Consider the following 22,678-nt stretch of genomic DNA (forward strand, 5'->3'; position numbering starts at 1 on the left):
CTACTGTCTCCGTCTTGCCCTACTGTCCCCATCTTGCCCTACTGTCCCCATCTTGCCCTACTGTCCCCGTCTTGCCCTACTGTCTCCGTCTTGCCCTACTGTCCCCGTCTTGCCCTACTGTCCCCGTCTTGCCCTACTGTCTCCGTCTTGCCCTACTGTCTCCGTCTTGTCCTACTGTCTCCGTCTTGTCCTACTGTCCCCGTCTTGCCCTACTGTCTCCGTCTTGCCCTACTGTCCCCGTCTTGCCCTACTGTCCCCGTCTTGCCCTACTGTCTCCGTCTTGCCCTACTGTCTCCATCTTGTCCTACTGTCTCCATCTTGTCCTACTGTCTCCATCTTGCCCTACTGTCTCCATCTTGTCCTACTGTCTCCATCTTGTCCTACTGTCTCCATCTTGCCCTACTGTCTCCATCTTGTCCTACTGTCTCCATCTTGCCCTACTGTCTCCATCTTGCCCTACTGTCTCCATCTTGCCCTACTGTCTCCGTCTTGCCCTACTGTCTCCGTCTTGCCCTACTGTCTCCGTCTTGCCCTACTGTTACCCCAATGTTTCTATATATCTGTAACCTTGTTATGGGCTAAGGGGGCCCAGCCTGAAGGCCAGTTAGGGGGGGATTTGGGGTGAGTGCTTATTTGTGCCCTGGGTACCCCTGGAACTATAGCGGGGTGACTGTTACCCCAATGTTTCTATATATCTGTAACCTTGTTATGGGCTAAGGGGGCCCAGCCTGAGGCCAGTTAGGGGGGGATTTGGGGTGAGTGCTTATTTGTGCCCTGGGTACCCCTGGAACTATAGCAGGGTGACTGTTACCCCAATGTTTCTATATATCTGTAACCTTGTTATGGGCTAAGGGGGCCCAGCCTGAAGGCCAGTTAGGGGGGGATTTGGGGTGAGTGCTTATTTGTGCCCTGGGTACCCCTGGAACTATAGCAGGGTGACTGTTACCCCAATGTTTCTATATATCTGTAACCTTGTTATGGGCTAAGGGGCCCAGCCTGAAGGCCAGTTAGGGGGGGATTTGGGGTGAGTGCTTATTTGTGCCCTGGGTACCCCTGGAACTATAGCGGGGTGACTGTTACCCCAATGTTTCTATATATCTGTAACCTTGTTATGGGCTAAGGGGGCCCAGCCTGAAGGCCAGTTAGGGGGGGATTTGGGGTGAGTATTTGTGCCCTGGGTACCCCTGGAACTATAGCGGGGTGACTGTTACCCCAATGTTTCTATATATCTGTAACCTTGTTATGGGCTAAGGGGGCCCAGCCTGAAGGCCAGTTAGGGGGGGATTTGGGGTGAGTGCTTATTTGTGCCCTGGGGGCCCAGACAACAGGAATAAGGGGGGGGCACATTACATGAATCAAGATTAATAACAAAACAATTTCCCTTAATTGGGAAACCCCCAAACCAAACGTAGAAGTGATTTCTCGCTCCGTTGGACACAGAACTTCCCCGGTTCTTTCTGCAGTCGCTTTTTATTTATGAACCCGTTGCCGCACCTTCCCCTCCCTAGAAACAAACGGGGGGGAGGGTGACTGATCCCCGCGCTCCCCCATAACCCGACGCCTCGTATCATTAAACCGACGCCAATTAAGGCAAATGATTTCCTACGATCTCCCGTTCGGCGCCGGTCGTTTAAAACAGGGTTAACGCCGTCGCTAATGAAATATTAAAGCGCCTCGGCCCCTCCCGCTATTGTTGCCCCTCAGAATAAGATATAACCTATTTTTTGACAAGTTTTCATCTTTCTCTGCGGAACTCGCTACATGAAACCAAATCAGTAGCACAGAGCCGGGTAATGAATAATCTATTTCATATTCCAGCGCTACTCGCGGAGAGAAGGAAAACGGGGGGGGGGGGGGGCGCTGGATTCCGCGGTACCGCGTGACGCAGCTAATGTTTAAATAATAGTCAAATAGAGAGGGAACGGGGGGCGGGTGCGGGGGGGGGGCGGCAATAAACAAATCATTAGCCCCCATCAAGGCGGCTTAATGCAATTTGTTAATGAACGTAATGGCGGCGCAGGAATCACGAAAAAGGAAATAAAAACGTCTAAACAGACGCCAAGTTGCAAGTGAAGCTCAATTATTTCCTTGTCAAGTTTTTATCATTTAATGAGCCCCTTTGGGACTGACGCCTGTCAGTCAGTCCTGACTTCTTGACACCATTACGACTTCAAATAGAGCAGCAGGCAGGCTGTTTTCCTCGGGTTGGAAAAGACTGAAATGATCTGACAGGTTTAAAGAAAAAGAACCGGGAGAGAGAAAAGGGGGAAAGGAGAGAGACGTTCGGCACAGATGCCCCCCCCCCCCCCGACTCCCCTTTATTGTATAAACCTGCCGGATGCGCTTTGGTAATGATCATATTCCTAATGACGGGACCGTAACCCTTTGCTCTTGTGACTAAGGAGAGACCCCCCCAACCCGTGCCCCCCCCCCTCCTTTCCTTCAGCTAATGATCAACCTCCGCGTGGGGACACTCACAAATGCACTATTTTGTTCACTATTAATTGATGTCCCCCCCCCCCACCTTGTACACCGAAGCAAAGGCAAGTAAATAAAGGAACCCCCCCCTGCTTTAGAATGAGACGATCCGAGTCGCCTGAAAGAGAATAGATAATGGGTTCTCCAACCCAAGAGACGGGGGGGTCTGGCTTGGTGCCCACGTGGTGCCGCAATCGATCCGGCTCATTTAAAAGCTTTTACAGTGTAATCGGTACAATTAGGGGCCTTTTGATTGGAGATTAGGGAGAAGGTTGGAGATGAGCTTCTCAAGGAGTCCAAAGACAAAGCCATAGAGGAGACTCCAGACCATAATGTGAGGAAGAGATGAGTTCTCCGGCCACTCAACTCATTTGTGGTTTTGACAAGTGGAAAATGGGGCACAAAGGTGTCTTTGGGGTGATTGCTGGTTCTGATGAAGTTTTGCAAGGTCTTCTTCTTCCAAATGAAACAAACCCAAGGTCTAAGTTTGGTCATTCAGCTTTTTCCTGGTCTGAGTTCAGAACTTTACTCCAAATGGAGCATGAGGCACAAGGGTGTCTTTGGACAGGGGCGCAGGTCCAGCTTGGAGTCCACGTGGTGCCACAATCGATCCGGCTCATTTAGAAGCTTTTATAGTTTAATCAGTTCAAGTAGGGGCCTTTTGATTGGAGATCAGTGAGAAGGTTGGAGATGAGCTTCTCAAGGAGTCCAAAGACAAAGCCGTGGAGGAGACCCCGGACCATAATGTGAGGAAGGGATGAGTTCTCCGGCCACTCAACTCATTTGTGGTTTTGACAAGTGGAAAATGGGGCACAAAGGTGTCTTTGGGGTGATTGTCTGTTCTGAGGAAGTTTTGCAAGGTCTTCTTCCAAATAAAACAAACCCAAGGTCTAAGTTTGGTCATTCAGTGTTTTCCTGGTCTGAGTTCAGAACTTTACTCCAACTGGAACATGAGGCACAAAGGTGTCATTGGACAGGGGCGCAGGTCCAGCTTGGAGCCCACGTGGTGCTACAATCAAGGGAGGAAGGGATGAGTTCTCCTGTCACTCAACTCATTTGTTGTTTTGACAAGTGGAAAATGGGGCACAAAGGTGTCTTGGTGCCCACGTGGTGCCTCAATCAATCTGAATAATTTAGAAGCTTTTACAGTTTAATCAGTACAATTAGGGGCCTTTTGATTGGAGATTAGGGAGAAGGTTAGAGATGATCTTCTCAAGGAGTCCAAAGACAAAGCCATGGAGGAGACCCCGGACCATAATGTGAGGAAGGGATGAGTTCTCCGGCTACTTAACTCAAGTGGAAAATGGGGCTCAAAAGTGTCTTTGGGGTGACTGTTGGTTCTGATGAAGTTTTGCATGGTCGTCTTCTTCCAAATGAAACAAATCCAAAGTCTTATTTGGTCAATCATCTTTTTCCTGGTCTGAGGTCAGAACTTTACTAAGACGATCTGAGTCCCCTGAAAGAGAATAGATAATGGGTTCTCCAACCCAAGAGACGGGGGTCCAGCTTGGTGCCCACGTGGTGCCGCAATCGATCCGGCTCATTTAGAAGCTTTTACAGTTTAATCAGTACAATTAGGGGCCTTTTGGTTGGAGATTAATGAGAAGGTTGGAGATGATCTTCTCAAGGAGTCCAAAGACAAAGCCGTGGAGGAGGCCCAGGACCATAATGTGAGAAAGGGATGAGTTCTCCGGCCACTCAACTCATTTGTTGTTTTGACAAGTGGAATATGGGGCACAAAGGTGTCTTTGGGGTGATTGTTGGTTCTGATGAAGTTTTGCAAGGTCTTCTTCTTCCAAATGAAACAAACCCAAGGTCTAAGTTTGGTCATTCAGCTTTTTCCTGGTCTGAAACAGAACTTTACTCCAACTGAAACATGAGGCACAAAGGTGTCATTGGGGTGATTGTTGGTTCTGAACCCAACTGTATGATTTGATGAGGTTTTGCAAGGTCTTCTTCTCTCTCCAAATAAAATAAACCCAACGTCTAAGTTTGGTCTTTTGGCTTTTTCCTGGTCTGAGGTCAGAACTTTACTCCACCTGTTGGAGTTTCTCTATTCCATAACATTTACAGAGGCACCAAGAGGTTTCTCTCATGGAATGGAATTTGGGTCAATATTTCAGAACAACATTAAGGTTCATTCTCCATTGAAACATCACCCAACCACGTGGCCATAAGGCTAAATTCTCTTTTACTGGAGAGACTTCAAGGTGTCCTGATGCCAATCAGAACTTATGGCACCAGGTGGAGGATTCCTACATGTAGGACTTTATTAGTCAACTTGTGCAACCTTGAAAAAATTGGTACAACCAGATGAACCGGTGCCTACTGATGTGTCTGAGCACCACCCCCTGCCCCAACACACTCTGTGGACATCACTGACCACCGCCCCCCAGTATGTCACTCAACTCAACAGTCTCCAAAAATAGAGCCCCTACCCTTTAGGGAAGGTTCCCACTAGATGTTGGAAGAGTGTTGCTGGGAGTTGCTCCCATTCAGCCACAAGAGCATTAGTGAGGTTGGGCAGTGATGTTGGGGGTCAGGCTCCCAGTCGGGGTTCCATCCCACAGGGGGTCAGTTGGGTCCCCCCTCCCTTTGCTGCTATAACTGCCCCTTCCCTTCTGGGAAGGTTCCCACTAGATGGTGGAACAGTGTTGCTGGGAGTTGCTCCCATTCAGCCACAAGAGCATTAGTGAGGTTGGGCAGTGATGTTGGGGGTCAGGCTCACAGTCGGGGTTCCATCCCACAGGGGGTCAGTTGGGTACCCCCTCCCTTTGCTGCTATAACTGCCCCTGCCCTTCTGGGAAGGTTCCCATTAGATGGTGGAACAGTGTTGCTGGGAGTTGCTCCCATTCAGCCACAAGAGCATTAGTGAGGTTGGGCAGTGATGTTGGGGGTCAGGCTCACAGTCGGGGTTCCATCCCACAGGGGGTCAGTTGGGTTGCCCCTCCCCTTGCTGCTATAACTGCCCCTGCCCTTCTGGGAAGGTTCCCACTAGATGGTGGAACAGTGTTGCTGGGAGTTGCTCCCATTCAGCCACAAGGGCATTAGTGAGGTTGGGCAGTGATGTTGGGGATCAGGCTCACAGTCGGGGTTCCATCCCACAGGGGGTCAGTTGGGTTGGGGGTCAGTTGGGTTGGGGGTCAGGGCTCAGTCAGGTTCTTCCCATCTCAGCAAACCCATTCTGTACGGACCTGGCTCTGTGCATGGGGGGGCATTACCGGGGGCATTAAGCATTCAGGCAGATAGGGCTCTCCTGGCATCTGCCCAACCCAGACTTGCCATCAGATGGGGAGAAGCCATTTACCCCTCCTACCAACCCATTTCTGCCTCAAGCGAGTCCAGAGCCAGTTTGTAACTTTACACATCACTATGGGTCAGACCTTCCCATTGGTAAGAGCCACATAACCATAGGGCCCATTTCTCCTGTGTCACATGACCCTGCTTTAGTTTGACAACATGGGGATCCTCTGCCCATAGCAACGTAACCAAGTGCGACTCTACAGTGAATCTACATAGGAATCTATTGGCCGGGGCTGATCAATTAATCACTTTCCCCCTGAGACTTCAATAATTAAATAGAGCCTGAACCTGTGATGTCATGGGATGATGTAGTCAGGGTTTATCAAATGAGCTGCACCGGCTCCTATTCTGTTGCAGAGAAACATTAAAGACTAAGCAAATCTTTTTTTTATTAAACCCCCTAAAATCACCCAGTACAGCCCCCAGAACAACTTATCTTCTCTCCTGCATTTGTTTCTCTGTTACAAGCAGCTGAACTGCAGCTCTTTTACTCACTTCCCTGTCTAGCTCCGCCCCTTTTGATTTCTGAGCCCTCTTACTCTCTCCGATTGTGAAGAGGTGCCTACTGTGTATGCCTGATTGATTTTAATTGGAGCAGAGGCTCATAGTCAGAGAGAGAAGCAAAAGGAGGAAGAGCTTCAGGCTCGACCGGGAAGTAGATAAAAGAGCTTCAGTTCAGCTGCTTGTAATAGAGAAACAAATGCAGGGAGAAAGGGGTGTTATTCTGGGGCTGTACCGAGTTATTCTAGGGGAATTTGAAATAAAAGGCTTACTTATCCTTTAATCAAAGCCAACCCCCCACCTCCCCCAAGGACTCCAGCAAGGAATTCGACCAATGAATGAATCTGTAACGTCCATTCGTGACTACCAAAAAATTCTTGACAACTTTTCAGGCAAAACATATGTTTTTATTCCCATAACATCAATAACGAGCGCGGGATCCAGTGTTTTATCCCTAAACGCGACGACTCCAAACCGGTTGCCATGGAAGTGACAGCTGTCAATCAGCAGAAACACAATCCAACAGTGGATTATCGGCCCATTCCAATGACACATTCCATATGGGGGGGGGCACATAAATTAGGTTCTACGGTACAGCAGTGTCGGACCTGGGGAACACCGATGGCAGAACAGGACATGGGTCGGACTTGGGTCTGTTACCGGGTCACATTCTGCCCCACAGAGCCCCAATGTTCCCCCAAACACCTCCCCTTTATCATGTGAAGCCGCGGATCAGAACCACAAGGTGCAGTCACACAGACAGAACCTACCGGGGTCACTACAGTCCAGTCGTCCACTGATGTTCCAGGGCAGCCATGCTGGTTTCCATAGAAGGGCATTGTGGGTACTGGGGGGGGGCATAACCTTATAAAAAGGGGCAGTGAAACTTTCCCCCCACTAAAAACACTGAGTTTAATTAGAATAACGAGACACACGTTAATTACGATTCAGTCCTAAAATAACGCAGGAGAGGAAGGACGGGGGGTCCGAGTGCGGTTCTGCCGCCGGCTGGGGGCTCAGTCCGTGTGATTGGATGATACATGCCACCAATACGTCTTCATTACACAGCACGCACGCCGGGGGGCCCAACGGGGGGCGCCGCATCAGTGTCCCCGAATGGAGAAATATATCGCCAGGATAATGGTGAAGACGATGAAGATTCCCAGGACGACCACCAACACCCGGTTCTGGATGATCCTAATGAGAGAGAACAGGGGGTGTCAGTCGGGGGTCCAAATATTCACACTGGGGGGGCAGGTAAGAACCAGAGGGACATTATTATACACAGAATAGAGATGGGAAGGCAGGAAGTCTCAGTCTGGCCACTGGGGGTGCTGTTCCACTGGGTCCAACCAGGAAGTGCCATTGCACCATTGGAAAAGCAAACACTATGGCAGCTCCCAAAAATATTTAACAATGTCTGAAGTACAGTAACCGGGGGCAAGTAGTGTAACATGGGGTAAGTAGTGTAACATGGGGCAAGTAGTGTAACATGGGGCAAGTAGTGTAACATGGGGCAAGTAGTGTAACATGGGGCAAGTAGTGTAACATGGGGCAAGTAGTGTAACATGGGGCAAGTAGTGTAACATGGGGCAAGTAGTGTAACGAGGGGCAAGTAGTGTAACGAGGGGCAAGTAGTGTAACGAGGGGCAAGTAGTGTAACGAGGGGCAAGTAGTGTAACGCGGGGCAAGTAGTGTAACGCGGGGCAAGTAGCGTAACGCGGGGCAAGTAGCGTAACATGGTGTAACGAGGGGCAAGTGGTGTAACGAGGGGCAAGTAGTGTAACCTAGGGCAAGTAATGTAACCCGGGGCAAGTAGTGTAACCCGGGGCAAGTAGTGTAACCCGGGGCAAGTAGTGTAACCCGGGGCAAGTAGTGTAAGGAGGGGCAAGTACTGTAACCCGGGGCAAGTACTGTAACGCGGGGCAAGTACTGTAACGGGGGGCAAGTAATGTAACGGGGGGCAAGTAATGTAACGGGGGGCAAGTAGTGTAACACAGGGCAAGTAGAGGAGCTAAGCAATGTAATATAAGGTAAGGGTATGCAGTAGGTTCTGGGAGTGGCTAAGTGTGTTATGGGTGTGGCCAACACTCCTTACTAGTTACACTAAGCATGCTGGGAAGCCTGCGGAAGTACAAAGCATGGTAACTGTAGGGCAGCTCTGGGGGGGGGGGGGGGCATTTAGCCTGAGCCCCAATATCAATAAAAGAGAATAACAAATATGGGACATTCCGAGCCGAAGTCACAGAATCTTGGAATTTCTTTCTGTTCATCCAGAAAATTGTTATTTATTTTACAGAATCTCGGATATGTCCCCCCCCCCCCAAGTCCTGACCCGGGCAGTGGCCCCCCGAGGGGAACGCTTGGCTGGCAGTTGCCGCAGGAGACACAGTTAAAGGGCCGGCGCTCTATCCTGGCTGACAGCTTACAAAGTGATCACATTTGCTGACACGTCTTCCGCAAAACTGACTCCCCGGCCAGGAGATAAATGGGCCCCGGCCAGGAGATAAATGGGCCCCGGCCAGGAGATAAATGGGCCCCGGCCAGGAGATAAATGGGCCCCGGCCAGGAGATAAATGGGGGCCCCTCGGCCTCATCGATCACCCAGCGCCCGGCGCCGCCCCCTTCCCCTCCCAGAGCCCCCAGCAAAGTGCCCACTGGGCCGCGCTGACAGCTGACAGATGGGCTGGGGAAGCGCCAGTCCGGCCAATTCACATATATTGGGCTCTCAGCACCGCCGGTTCTCACTAAAACCACTGATTTCTCATTTCCCCAACATGAAAGTCGATGTTTTAAAGAAAAAAAGCAACATTTGCCCAATAGTATGTTATAGAATGAGCAATTCCTAGCAACTTTTCAATTGGTCTTCATTATTTATTCTTTATAGTTTATGAATTATTTCCCTTTCTCTTCTGACTCTTTGCAGCTTTGAAATGGGGGTCACTGACCCCGGCAGCCAAACCCTATTGCTCTGTGAGGCTCCAGTTTCATTGTTACATTTAATTATGTAACTTCTTGTTTTTTTAATTAAACCAGAGACTGGTTGCTAGGGTAAACTGGACCCTAGCAACCAGATAGCTGCTGAAATTCCAAACTGGAGAGCTGCTATTATCCAGGCTTTTTGTGGTCAAAGTCAGTTTTCTGGGGCAAAACAATTTTTAGTATAGTGTAGAATTGTTTATTCTTAGCAACTATTCAATTGGTCTGTGGGACACGGATACCCACACTAATACCCCCCCTGTATGGCCACTGGGCCAGTGGCAGGGGATTCTGGGACCTGTAGTCCTATAGCTGCCGGGGGGATGGGGGCACAGATACCCACACTAATACCCCCCTGTATGGGCACTGGGCCAGTGGCAGGGGATTCTGGGACCTGTAGTCCTATAGCTGCTGGAGGGATGGGGGCACAGATACCCACACTAATACCCCCCTGTATGGCCACTGGGCCAGTGGCAGGGGATTCTGGGACCTGTAGTCCTATAGCTGCTGGAGGGATGGGGGCACAGATACCCACACTAATACCCCCCTGTATGGCCACTGGGCTGCGGCAGAGGGAGAGACGTGCAGTTCTGCCGCAGAAGGAGCAGAGGGAATGAGGCAAATTGATTCCCAGCAGTAAAAGAAGCGAAATCCCAATTTGCGGCGCGAGTAACAGCGGGAATAACAACCATTTTGGCCGCAGGGCGGGGGCCCCGGGCAGCTGTAACCTTCGCTTATAGGGGGGCAGAATGGCAGGGGATTCTGGGGGAAATAAAGCGGATTTGGCAGAATTTCCCGGCTGCGCGTTGGTTACAAAGTGAACCCGAGGGATCCGCGGGGGCGGGGCTATAGAGGTCGCAGACCCCGCTGTTACAGGGGGGCCCCGGCCCACTCTCGGTTCCGGCTGGGTTAGTAAATCATTTAGTTTCAATACAGAACACAATAAACTGAGAGACTTGGGCAGAGAAAGAGTGCAAGCTTCCTGGGTCAGTTCCAGACTGTTCCATGTTATGGGAGACATGTTTGTTGATCCCCCCCCCAATGATGACAGCGACCCTGGCGACTCTCGGGCCCCCGCGGACCCTTCTGTATCGATGCCAAGGGCTCCATCACCAGAACCCTCTGCCCGGGGCACTTATGGGGGTACCATGGGATCAGAGGGGGGGGGGTCGGCCTTTCAGACCCCAGAACATGACAAAGCCATATAAGTTCCATTGGTCGAGCCCATTAGGCAGCGCCGGGGGGGGGGGGCAGCAGGCCGGGGGGGGTTTACAGGGTAAATAATTGAAGAGAGGAGAAGCAGTTGAAAGCAGCCGCACATTGGCAGCGCCAGGAGCAGCCCGAGGGCAAATACTTGTTCATTAACATGCGGAATCTGATTAGCGGGTAACGGGGGGGGGCTTCACAGGCGCAGGGTTCAATTACAGGGAACGCGCGGCGCAAACCCCCCCCCAGATACACGGCGCGTTAACCCTTCGTTTACAGAAATTCCTAAACCCCGGCCCCCCCTTGAGTGCAGAGACTTCTTATAAACCCAATGGCCTGGGGGGGGACACTAGGACCCACTGTGACCCCCCCATGATCTCTTTATAGTCACTAGAAAAGGTGAATTCAACTCCTTCTCCCCATGTCTCTGAGACGCTAGGGGGGCACTGGGGGGTCTGCCCTGCTTGGCGGATAGGCTTTACAGCAGTGGGTAAGGGAAGCCGCTGGGCACACAGGGGTTATATGATGATATAGGCTCAGGGGTAATGGGGGCAAGATGGGGGGCCACTCAGACTCGCGGGTATTTGCAGGGCACAGTAAGAGATAGGGAGGCGCCCGAGGGCACAGTAAGAGATAGGGAGGGGCCGAGGGCACAGTAAGAGATAGGGAGGCGCCCGAGGGCACAGTAAGAGATAGGGAGGCGCCCGAGGGCACAGTAAAGAGATAGGGAGGGCAGGCCAGAGGGGGCCAGGCACAGTAAGAGATAGGGAGGCGCCCGAGGGCACAGTAAGAGATAGGCGCCCGAGGGCACAGTAAGAGATAGGGAGGCGCCCGAGGGCACAGTAAGGGATAGGGAGGCGCCCGAGGGCACAGTAAGAGATAGGGAGGCGCCCGAGGGCACAGTAAGAGATAGGGAGCCGCCCGAGGGCACAGTAAGAGATAGGGAGCCGCCCGAGGGCACAGTAAGGGATAGGGAGGCGCCCGAGGGCACAGTAAGAGATAGGGAGGCGCCCGAGGGCACAGTAAGAGATAGGGAGCCGCCCGAGGGCACAGTAAGGGATAGGGAGGCACCCGAGGGCACAGTAAGAGATAGGGAGGCGCCCGAGGGCACAGTAAGAGATAGGGAGGCGCCCGAGGGCACAGTAAGAGATAGGGAGCTGCCCGAGGGCACAGTAAGAGATAGGGAGGCGCCTGAGGGCACAGTAAGAGATAGGGAGGCACCCGAGGGCACAGTAAGAGATAGGGAGGCGCCCGAGGGCACAGTAAGAGATAGGGAGGCGCCCGAGGGCACAGTAAGAGATAGGGAGGCGCCCGAGGGCACAGTAAGAGATAGGGAGGCGCCCGAGGGCACAGTAAGAGATAGGGAGGCGCCCGAGGGCACAGTAAGAGATAGGGAGGCGCCCGAGGGCACAGTAAGAGATAGGGAGGCGCCCGAGGGCACAGTAAGAGATAGGGAGGCGCCCGAGGGCACAGTAAGAGATAGGGAGGCGCCCGAGGGCACAGTAAGAGATAGGGAGGCGCCCGAGGGCACAGTAAGAGATAGGGAGGCGCCCGAGGGCACAGTAAGAGATAGGGAGGCGCCCGAGGGCACAGTAAGAGATAGGGAGGCGCCCGAGGGCACAGCAGTAAGAGATAGGGAGGCACCCGAGGGCACAGTAAGAGATAGGGAGGCGCCCAAGGGCACAGTAAGAGATAGGGAGGCGCCCGAGGGCACAGTAAGAGATAGGGAGGCACCCGAGGGCACAGTAAGAGATAGGGAGGCGCCCGAGGGCACAGTAAGAGATAGGGAGGCGCCCGAGGGCACAGTAAGAGATAGGGAGGCGCCCGAGGGCACAGTAAGAGATAGGGAGGCGCCCGAGGGCACAGTAAGAGCCCGGGGCACAGTAAGAGATAGGGAGGCGCCCAAGGGCACAGTAAGAGATAGGGAGGCGCCCGAGGGCACAGTAAGAGATAGGGAGGCGCCCAAGGGCACAGTAAGAGATAGGGAGTCGGGAGTGACACCAGGGCTCACAAACCCAGAGTGAATGCCCCTAATGCAGCATTTGCCCCAGAATTCCAGCACCACAGTAGGTGCCCGTCCCAACCTGCCCACAATGTATCAATGTGTGCAAATTGGCATCTTTGGTGCCACTTCCATTGCCCAAAACTGGCACCGTATTTACTTGGCACAATTGGTAACCCCAGAACTCCCTCCCACGCAGGGACGGAACCAGGTCCAGACTGGCGTACAAAATAGACCCTGGCATTCCCAGTACCCAGACCCAGTGACCAACAGTGGTGGCCAATGGGTAAGCGCTGGGCCTCGGGCCCAATAAAACTGGCATTGCTGGTGGCTGCACGGTGCCCCCCCATAAGGAGCATGTAGGCACCGGTGCATGTACTGCGGAATCCATTTGGCATTGGCACGGGGGGGGGGGGGGGGGTTGCAGCGATATCGTTGGCTCCATCGTTCCCTAATAAAACCGGCTCTGGAAATGGTTCTGTTTGTTCCCGACCCCGTTAACGAGCAGAAACCCACAGAACGGGACAATTAACCGTGAAAATGACAAGAATCCCCCCCCCCCCAATGCAAACGGCTGGGCTCCGTTGCAGGAAGAAAGGGAACAATGGCGGCGGCGGCGGCGGGGAGGCCATTTGCGACCTGCCACTAAAAGATAAAAATAATGAGCGCTTTCTGTCAGGAAGGATTTAGGAAATATCAGTGGCGTTATTAAAATTTAATTTTTTCACTCGGCTTTTCGCCCCCCCCTTTCCCGGGGATAATGAGGCGCCCGCGCACCTCCACATCTCGCCGCTCCTTGTTTGGTGCAATAAATTCAGCTTTTCCAGTCTGGAGACATTTCAGGAGAGAGTTCTGACTGCTGAGGGCTAATTTTGCCTTTTCTCCCCCCCCCCCCCCTTTGACTTTCTCTATAGAAGGAAAAGAACGGGGGGGCTCAGGCTTCGCTTCTCTGGGCCGGTTCTACAAATAAAATCAATTGTAGCCCAAACGGACCGGGGGGAGCCGGGGAATTGGCGGATGGGGGAACAGTCAGAAGAGTTTGAAGCCTTCACTTAATGTTTATGGAGAAGAGAAGCAGCAAATGAGCTGACAGGTCTCTCAGTGAGAGGGTTGGGGGGGCTCCGGGCGCCCCATTACTTGCCGCAGAGTAGGAAACTGGCCGGCCGGGCTCCCATCACTGCTAAATGAGAGCGCTGTTTGGCCCAAGGCTCAGGCCAAGTCTCAGTCAGACTCCTGCGCTCCCCCAGTCTAATCGGCTGCTACTTCTGCTCGGCAGTCGGATACAGCGTTGCCCTGGGATGTGAGATAACAAAGCAAAAAGGGACCAGACGCCTTCTCCTTCCATAAAATGAGCCGGGGGTGAGGCCTCTCCATCCTGATGTGCAGCTTAACCCCTCACACCCCACTCAGCCCTCCCTCCCACAATGCAACACTGACTGGGCTACTATAAGTCTCACTAGGAAGGGAACGTCACACACTGTGTAGGGTTGGGGTAATTATATATAGGGGTAATTATATATGGGGGCAGTGCATATGCTGGGCAGGGTAGGGGTAATTATATATGGGCAGGGTAGGGGTAATTATATATGGGGGCAGTATGTATGTTGGGGAGGGTAGGGGTAATTATATATGGTATCTCTCTGTACAGGCTATGAGCAAACTTAGGAGGCTGTTCCTGCTGAATTGTGCTTAGTACAGGGGAATCCCTATGTGCCATAGTTTTATGGTATCTCTCTGTACAGGCTATGAGCAAACTTAGGAGGCTGTTCCTGCTGAATTGTGCTTAGTACAGGGGAATCCCTATGTGCCATAGTTTTATGGTATCTCTCTGTACAGGCTATGAGCAAACTTAGGGGGCTGTTCCTGCTGAATTGTGCTTAGTACAGGGGAATCCCTATGTGCCATAGTTTTATGGTATATCTCTGTACAGGCTATGAGCAAACTTAGGGGGCTGTTCCTGCTGAATTGTGCTTAGTACAGGGGGAATCCGTATGTGCCATAGTTTTATGGTATCTCTCTGTACAGGCTATGGGCAAACTTAGGGGGCTGTTCCTGCTGAATTGTGCTTAGTACAGGGGAATCCCTATGTGCCATAGTTTTATGGTATCTCTCTGTACAGGCTAATGGGCAACTTAGGGGGCTGTTCCTGCTGAATTGTGCTTAGTACAGGGGAATCCCTATGTGCCATAGTTTTATGGTATCTCTCTGTACAGGCTATGAGCAAACTTAGGGGGCTGTTCCTGCTGAATTGTGCTTAGTACAGGGGAATCCCTATGTGCCATAGTTTTATGGTATCTCTCTGTACAGGCTATGAGCAAACTTAGGGGGCTGTTCCTGCTGAATTGTACTTAATACAGGGGAATCCCTATGTGCCATAGTTTTATGGTATCTCTCTGTACAGGCTATGAGCAAACTTAGGGGGCTGTTCCTTCTGAATTGTGCTTAGTACAGGGGAATCCCTATGTGCCATAGTTTTATGGTATCTCTCTGTACAGGCTATGAGCAAACTTAGGGGGCTGTTCCTGCTGAACAGGTTATTGCTATACAACAATAACCTGCGACTTCTCTGGACGCTCTCACTATTATTTGTCAAAAGAAGTGGAAAAATAGCAGAAAAGGCCCCAAATGTGCAGGAAAGAGTTAATGAAAGGAGAAGGCGAGTAACCCCCGCACTGCCAGGGCCCAACACTCATTATTTAATTGGCACCCAAAGCTCTTATGTTCTTGGCTGCGAATTGGGAGGAACAAAAACACCTTCTATAGAGATGAGCTGGGAACCGACTGGGAGCTCAGGTTTGGGTTCTGGGGCCCCGGGGGGCAAATTCCTGCACTGTCACCTGCTGAGTGGGGGCAAAACTCACTCTCTTGGGATTTTAATCAATATTCCTTCTCTGTATATTTGTATTTATACATATGGGTAGGGGGTGCCATAGTGTTTCCCTTAGACAGTACAGTATGGGGGTACAGCTTATTGTGTGCCCAGAACATTCCTTCTCTGTATATTTGTATTTATACATATGGGTAGGGGGTGCCATAGTGTTTCCCTTAGACAGTACAGTATGGGGGTAACAGCTTATTGTGTGCCCAGAACATTCCTTCTCTGTATATTTTGTATTTATACATATGGGTAGGAGGTGCCATAGTGTTTCCCTTAGACAGTACAGTATGGGGGTACAGCTTATTGTGTGCCCAGAACATTCCTTCTCTGTATATTTGTATTTATACATATGGGTAGGAGGTGCCATAGTGTTTCCCTTAGACAGTACAGTATGGGGGTACAGCTTATTGTGTGCCCAGAACATTCCTTCTCTGTATATTTGTATTTATACATATGGGTAGGGGGTGCCATAGTGTTTCCCTTAGACAGTACAGTATGGGGGTACAGCTTATTGTGTGCCCAGAACATTCCTTCTCTGTATATTTGTATTTATACATATGGGTAGGGGGTGCCATAGTGTTTCCCTTAGACAGTACAGTATGGGGGTACAGCTTATTGTGTGCCCAGAACATTCCTTCTCTGTATATTTGTATTTATACATATGGGTAGGGGGTGCCATAGTGTTTCCCTTAGACAGTACAGTATGGGGGTACAGCTTATTGTGTGCCCAGAGCATTCCTTCTCTGTATATTTGTATTTATACATATGGGTAGGGGGTGCCATAGTGTTTCCCTTAGACAGTACAGTATGGGGTACAGCTTATTGTGTGCCCAGAACATTCCTTCTCTGTATATTTGTATTTATACATATGGGTAGGGGGTGCCATAGTGTTTCCCTTAGACAGTACAGTATGGGGGTACAGCTTATTGTGTGCCCAGAGCATTCCTTCTCTGTATATTTGTATTTATACATATGGGTAGGAGGTGCCATAGTGTTTCCCTTAGACAGTACAGTATGGGGGTACAGCTTATTGTGTGCCCAGAACATTCCTTCTCTGTATATTTGTATTTATACATATGGGTAGGGGGTGCCATAGTGTTTCCCTTAGACAGTACAGTATGGGGGTACAGCTTATTGTGTGCCCAGAACATTCCCTCTCTGTATATTTGTATTTATACATATGGGTAGGGGGTGCCATAGTGTTTCCCTTAGACAGTACAGTATGGGGGTACAGCTTATTGTGTGCCCAGAACATTCCTTCTCTGTATATTTGTATTTATACATATGGGTAGGAGGTGCCATAGTGTTTCCATTAGACAGTACAGTATGGGGGTACAGATTATTGTGTGCCCAGAACATTCCTTCTCTGTATATTTGTATTTATACATATGGGTAGGAGGTGCCATAGTGTTTCCCTTAGACAGTACAGTATGGGGGTACAGCTTATTGTGTGCCCAGAACATTCCCTCTCTGTATATTTGTATTTATACATATGGGTAGGGGGTGCCATAGTGTTTCCCTGTCAGTACATTACAGATATATCAGTTCTGGTGCCAAGCCCAAATCTAAGAAAGGTTCAATGGTTCCAACTCATTAGCTCGTTAGGCTCGTTAGTGTGCGTCGGGGGGCGACAGAGCCTGCGGGGCCCCGGGGGTTAATACAGAGGAAACCGTTCTCCTTTCAAGGTTGGGTTTCGGCGCTGGGCCCGGTCCCCCGGTGCCGCGGAGTCACTTTGCCCGAATGCAAACGTTCCGTCCTTTCAAAGCGGAACCCTGGGATTCCAGATTCCAAACGTCGCCGCCCGGTCGCTGCCTGTGGCAACGGCTGTTTGATACCGAGTCCGTGGGGCTTTGCTCCCCCCCCTGCGCCTCGTTAGGCTCTAATTAGATACAAAGGTGCCCTTTCTGCAAGTGCTGCCCCCGCCGCTGAGGTTGGACGCTCATTCCTCCAATCACGTGGGGCAGTTCTGCTTGGAACGGGGCAATCCGATTGGATGTCTGGCTGTTATTCCCCATGCCCACTGGTGCAACAAGGCACAGAGAATCACTGCCCCACAGAGCTTACAATCTATTACTGTGACCACAGGACTCTATAATTTATCGAACTTTCCCACGGCAACCACCTTACTAACCATCCCATAATACTCGCCCTTTTGAGAAGCTCCAGCAAAAAGGTGCCGGTCCCTGTTGCTCTGCCCGGGCGGGGGCAATACCCTGAGCAAGACTAGAGGGGGCGCGGGGCAGTTCAGCTGCTGGTGGAATTAGGAAATATCTTATTGGTTCTAATGCGTTAGTGCAACAGGTTGATGATCTCAGGAGGATTATTTACCCTTGAGGCAGATCCAATCATATGGCCAAGGTGCCAGCAGATTGTATAGGGAGCCTGAGCACCCCATCACCTCGATAGGTAGCCTAACTACCCAACTACCCACTGTCAGCCCAACTACCCAACATCAACCCAACTATCCACTGTCAACCCAACATGAACCCAACTATCCACTGTCAACTCAACATCAATCCAACTATCCACTGTCAACTCAACATCAATCCAACTATCCACTGTCAACTCAACATCAATCCAACTATCCACTGTCAACCCAACATCAACCCAACTATCCACTGTCAACCCAACATCAACCCAACTATCCACTGTCAACCCAACATCAACCCAACTATCCACTGTCAACTCAACATCAATCCAACTATCCACTGTCAACTCAACATCAATCCAACTATCCACTGTCAACCCAACATCAATCCAATATCCCACTGTCAACTGCCAACATCAATCCCAACTATCCACTGTCCCACCACTCCACTGTCAACCCAACATCAAACTATCCCACTGTCAACCCAACATCAATCCAACTATCACTGTCAACCCAACATCAACCCAACTATCCACTGTCAACTCAACATCAATCCAACTATCCACTGTCAACTCAACATCAACCAACTATCCACTGTCAACTTATCCATGTCAACCCAACATGTCAACAACATCAATATCCACTGTCAACCAACATCAACAACTATCCACTGTCAACTCAACATCAATCCAACTATCCACTGTCAACTCAACATCAATCCAACTATCCACTGTCAACTCAACTACCCACACTCAGCTCAACTACCCAACTATGCAACTATCCACCATCAGCCCAACTACCCAACATCATTACCAGACGTTTATGGACCATGAGGAGCCCAAAGTGATTGCCTCTCTGGGCTACGAGGCCACATTCTGCCCTTGGGACCAGTAACTGGACCATCTCAATGGCCGAAGATGCACCAATCATTACACAGGAACTGACTGCCCCCAAATGGGCCTCTAATCTCCATTTCTGGCTCCACTGAGCCCAAATCACAAGACTAAGGCCCCACAGTGAATGTGACAGCCCAGGAGGTTCCAAGTTCACGGCCAGTGCCGAGGCCACTCCTTATCCCCAGGCCCGAATAATTCTGTCTGGCTGCCATTCAGTAAAGTCATCCCTGATATATGAGCTCTTGGGCCGAGCAAACAATGGTGCTACAGTGCCTTACGGCCCCGGAACAGTCATGTGATATGACGGACAGTGCAAAAGAATTATTTATAGCCCCGGTTCACAATGGGGTCACAATGATAGCGAGTTCCATTATAAACAATACTGGGAAAGAGAATACCCACGGCTCTATCTGTCGGAACTCACAACTCCTTTACTTACTGGGACCCCAATGTTTCTATATATCTGTAACCTTGTTATGGGCTAAGGGGGCCCAGCCTGAAGGCCAGTTAGGGGGGGATTTGGGGTGAGTGCTTATTTGTGCCCTGGGTACCCCTGGAACTATAGCGGGGTGACTGTTACCCCAATGTTTCTATATATCTGTAACCTTGTTATGGGCTAAGGGGGCCCAGCCTGAAGGCCAGTTAGGGGGGGATTTGGGGTGAGTGCTTATTTGTGCCCTGGGTACCCCTGGAACTATAGCGGGGTGACTGTTACCCCAATGTTTCTATATGTCTGTAACCTTGTTTTGGGCTTAGGGGGCCCAGCCTGAAGGCTAGTTAGGGGGAGGTTTGGGGTGAGTGCTTATTTGTGCCCTGGGTACCCCTGGAACTATAGCGGGGTGACTGTTACCCCAATGTTTCTATATATCTGTAACCTTGTTATGGGCTAAGGGGGCCCAGCCTGAAGGCCAGTTAGGGGGGATTTGGGGTGAGTGCTTATTTGTGCCCCGGGTACCCCTGGAACTATAGCGGGGTGACTGTTACCCCAATGTTTCTATATATCTGTAACCTTGTTATGGGCTAAGGGGGCCCAGCCTGAAGGCCAGTTAGGGGGGGATTTGGGGTGAGTGCTTATTTGTGCCCTGGGTACCCCTGGAACTATAGCGGGGTGACTGTTACCCCAATGTTTCTATATATCTGTAACCTTGTTATGGGCTAAGGGGGCCCAGCCTGAAGGCCAGTTATGGGGGGATTTGGGGTGAGTGCTTATTTGTGCCCTGGGTACCCCTGGAACTATAGCGGGGTGACTGTTACCCCCAATGTTTCTATATATCTGTAACCTTGTTATGGGCTAAGGGGGCCCAGCCTGAAGGCCAGTTAGGGGGGGATTTGGGGTGAGTGCTTATTTGTGCCCTGGGTACCCCTGGAACTATAGCGGGGTGACTGTTACCCCAATGTTTCTATATATCTGTAACCTTGTTATGGGCTAAGGGGGCCCAGCCTGAAGGCCAGTTAGGGGGGGATTTGGGGTGAGTGCTTATTTGTGCCCTGGGTACCCCTGGAACTATAGCGGGGTGACTGTTACCCCAATGTTTCTATATATCTGTAACCTTGTTATGGGCTAAGGGGGCCCAGCCTGAAGGCCAGTTAGGGGGGGATTTGGGGTGAGTGCTTATTTGTGCCCTGGGTACCCCTGGAACTATAGCAGGGTGACTGTTACCCCAATGTTTCTATATATCTGTAACCTTGTTATGGGCTAAGGGGGCCCAGCCTGAAGGCCAGTTAGGGGGGGATTTGGGGTGAGTGCTTATTTGAGATTAATTAGACTGAATAGAGTTTCTGTGGAGCTTGTTCTGATCCTTTAGATATTTCTGTGGCCAGACTCTGAGGGAAATGCTAAAGGTGGGAAAGTTGCAGGAGAAAAGGAGTGTAAACTGCTGGGCTAGCGAGTGCCCCCCTAACAGTGGAACCCACAGAGCAGAGCAATGCGCGGAGCCCTTAGTACATTCCCAGGCAAATCGGAGCAGAGTCAGTGATAAATCATTCAGCGCCGCTGAGATCCGAGGGGGGGTCGGAGCTGAAATACATGTAACCCCACTTACTAAGGCCACACTGGGGCTCAGGGAGGTCAGACAAACAAATGGTCTCTGTGTCTCACTGTGAGAGGGAAGGGCAGATTCTACATGGGCCGGGGGTCCGACTAAAGCCTCTCGGAATAGGAGAAAACAATAATAAGTAAGGTGAGCGACTCATGAGTATCCGGGTCAAAAAGGTGGTAGAGGTATGTACCCTGTAGAGGGGTAAGTAGAGGTTTGTACCCTGTAGAGGGTATGTAGAGGGGTAGGTAGATGTATGTACCATGTAGAGCAGTGCTGTCCAACTTCTACGGTGCCGAGGGCCGGAATTTCTCTAGCATACATGGTGGAGGGCCGCTAATGGAAGCCAGTTTTGACCACTCCCCTTTTTGAAACCACACCCACTTCAAACCACACCTATTTTATCACAATGGTGGTAGCACAGCAAAATCCCAAATGCTTGGTCCTTACTGTGGGGATATCAACCATCATTCTTATGTGAAAGAATTGTGTCATATTAAGATATACCCTTAAATTCCATATGCCTCTTCCTCCCCTGTGGATAACACAGCAACCCCCAGTACATAATTACACACCTTAGGGACCATTTAATGGCTATTTCCAACTGCTAACAAACTCCCACAAACCCCTGCCAGGTTCACCTCCCACAAGCAGCATAGGGCAAGCAGAGTATGGCACACACAGGCAGCACTCTGCCTGTCCTATGCTGTCTGTGTGTGCCATACTCTGCCTGTCCTACCCTGCCTGTGTGTGCCATACTCTGCCTTCCCTATGCTGCCTCTGTGTGCCATACTCTGCCTGCCCTACCCTTCCTGTGTGTGCCATACTCTGCCTGCCCTACCCTTCCTGTGTGTGCCATACTCTGCCTGCCCTACCCTGCCTGTGTGTGCCATACCCTCCCTGACCTATGCTGCCTGTGTGTGCCATACTCTGCCTGCCCTATGCTGCCTGTGTGTGCCATACCCTCCCTGACCTATGCTGCCTGTGTGTGCCATACTCTGCCTGCCCTACCCTGCCTGTGTGTGCCATACCCTCCCTGACCTATGCTGCCTGTGTGTGCCATACCCTCCCTGACCTATGCTGCCTGTGTGTGCCATACTCTGCCTGCCCTACCCTTCCTGTGTGTGCCATACTCTGCCTGCCCTACCCTGCCTGTGTGTGCCATACCCTCCCTGACCTATGCTGCCTGTGTGTGCCATACTCTGCCTGCCCTATGCTGGCTGTATGTGCCATACTCTGCCTACAGTACCTATGTCTGAGGTGTGAAGAAGTGAACAATGGGAGTGATTACAGTCTGAGCCTGAGGTGGGAACACTGCAGGGGGTGAACAATGCAGGTATTAAAAGGTGTGAACAGTACAGGGGATTACATGTTTAAACAATACAGCCTGATTACAGCCTGAATCTGAGGTGAGAACCATGCAGGGGGGCAGTTAATCACAGTACTGATACCATTTAATGCTTACTCAAAGGTAAGCCATCAAAGCAGCCAGACAGGTGGGGGGCCACACAGAGGGGGGTCACGGGCCGCATGCGGCCCGCGGGCCGCCAGTTGAACAGCACTGATGTAGAGGGTATGTAGAGGGGTAAGTATAGGTATGTACCTACCAACCCCCACAGTTTCACCCTATGTGTTTCCATGCCTACCCCAAGTTCCGTCCCTGGGCAGGAAGGATGGTGCCCCCATATGGTGGGGGTATAATATACATATGATGTACACAGGGCAGGAGAGGTATGTGCCTGGGGTGCAATGGTGGGGGGGGGGTAGGCATGAAGCTCCTCCCTCTGCCCACCCCTAGTCCATGGCCAGCCGAGTTGCTTAGTACCGGGCTCTGCCCCTCTCTCAGCTCCCAATGAAGCAGTCGGTTCAATAGCAATAGTGTCCCCCTATATAAAGCCAGGCTCTGGGCCCCCCCATATAAAGCCAGGCTCTGGGTCCCCCTATATAAAGCCAGGCTCTGGGCCCCCCCATATAAAGCCGGGCTCTGGGCCCCCCCATATAAAGCCAGGCTCTGGGCCCCCCTATATAAAG

General features: G+C 51.1%; 1 protein-coding gene across 4 annotated transcripts in view; it reads right to left on the bottom strand.

Moving 5' to 3' along the window:
• Positions 1 to 6,667: 6,667 nt before the first annotated feature.
• The window catches only part of vti1a (vesicle transport through interaction with t-SNAREs 1A), a 171,253-nt gene continuing 155,242 nt past the window's right edge, over positions 6,668 to 22,678 (bottom strand). For all 4 annotated transcript variants that reach the window (NM_001078762.1, XM_031905171.1, XM_031905169.1 and 1 more), the window contains 1 exon segment: positions 6,668 to 7,479. Coding sequence is in view for 2 of the 4 variants with exons in the window: in XM_031905169.1 (XP_031761029.1) it covers positions 7,386 to 7,479 (94 nt within the window). In the remaining 2 variants the exon portion in view is untranslated.

Source organism: Xenopus tropicalis, chromosome 7, assembly GCF_000004195.4.
Source record: "Xenopus tropicalis strain Nigerian chromosome 7, UCB_Xtro_10.0, whole genome shotgun sequence".
Classification (NCBI taxonomy): Eukaryota; Metazoa; Chordata; class Amphibia; order Anura; family Pipidae; genus Xenopus; species Xenopus tropicalis.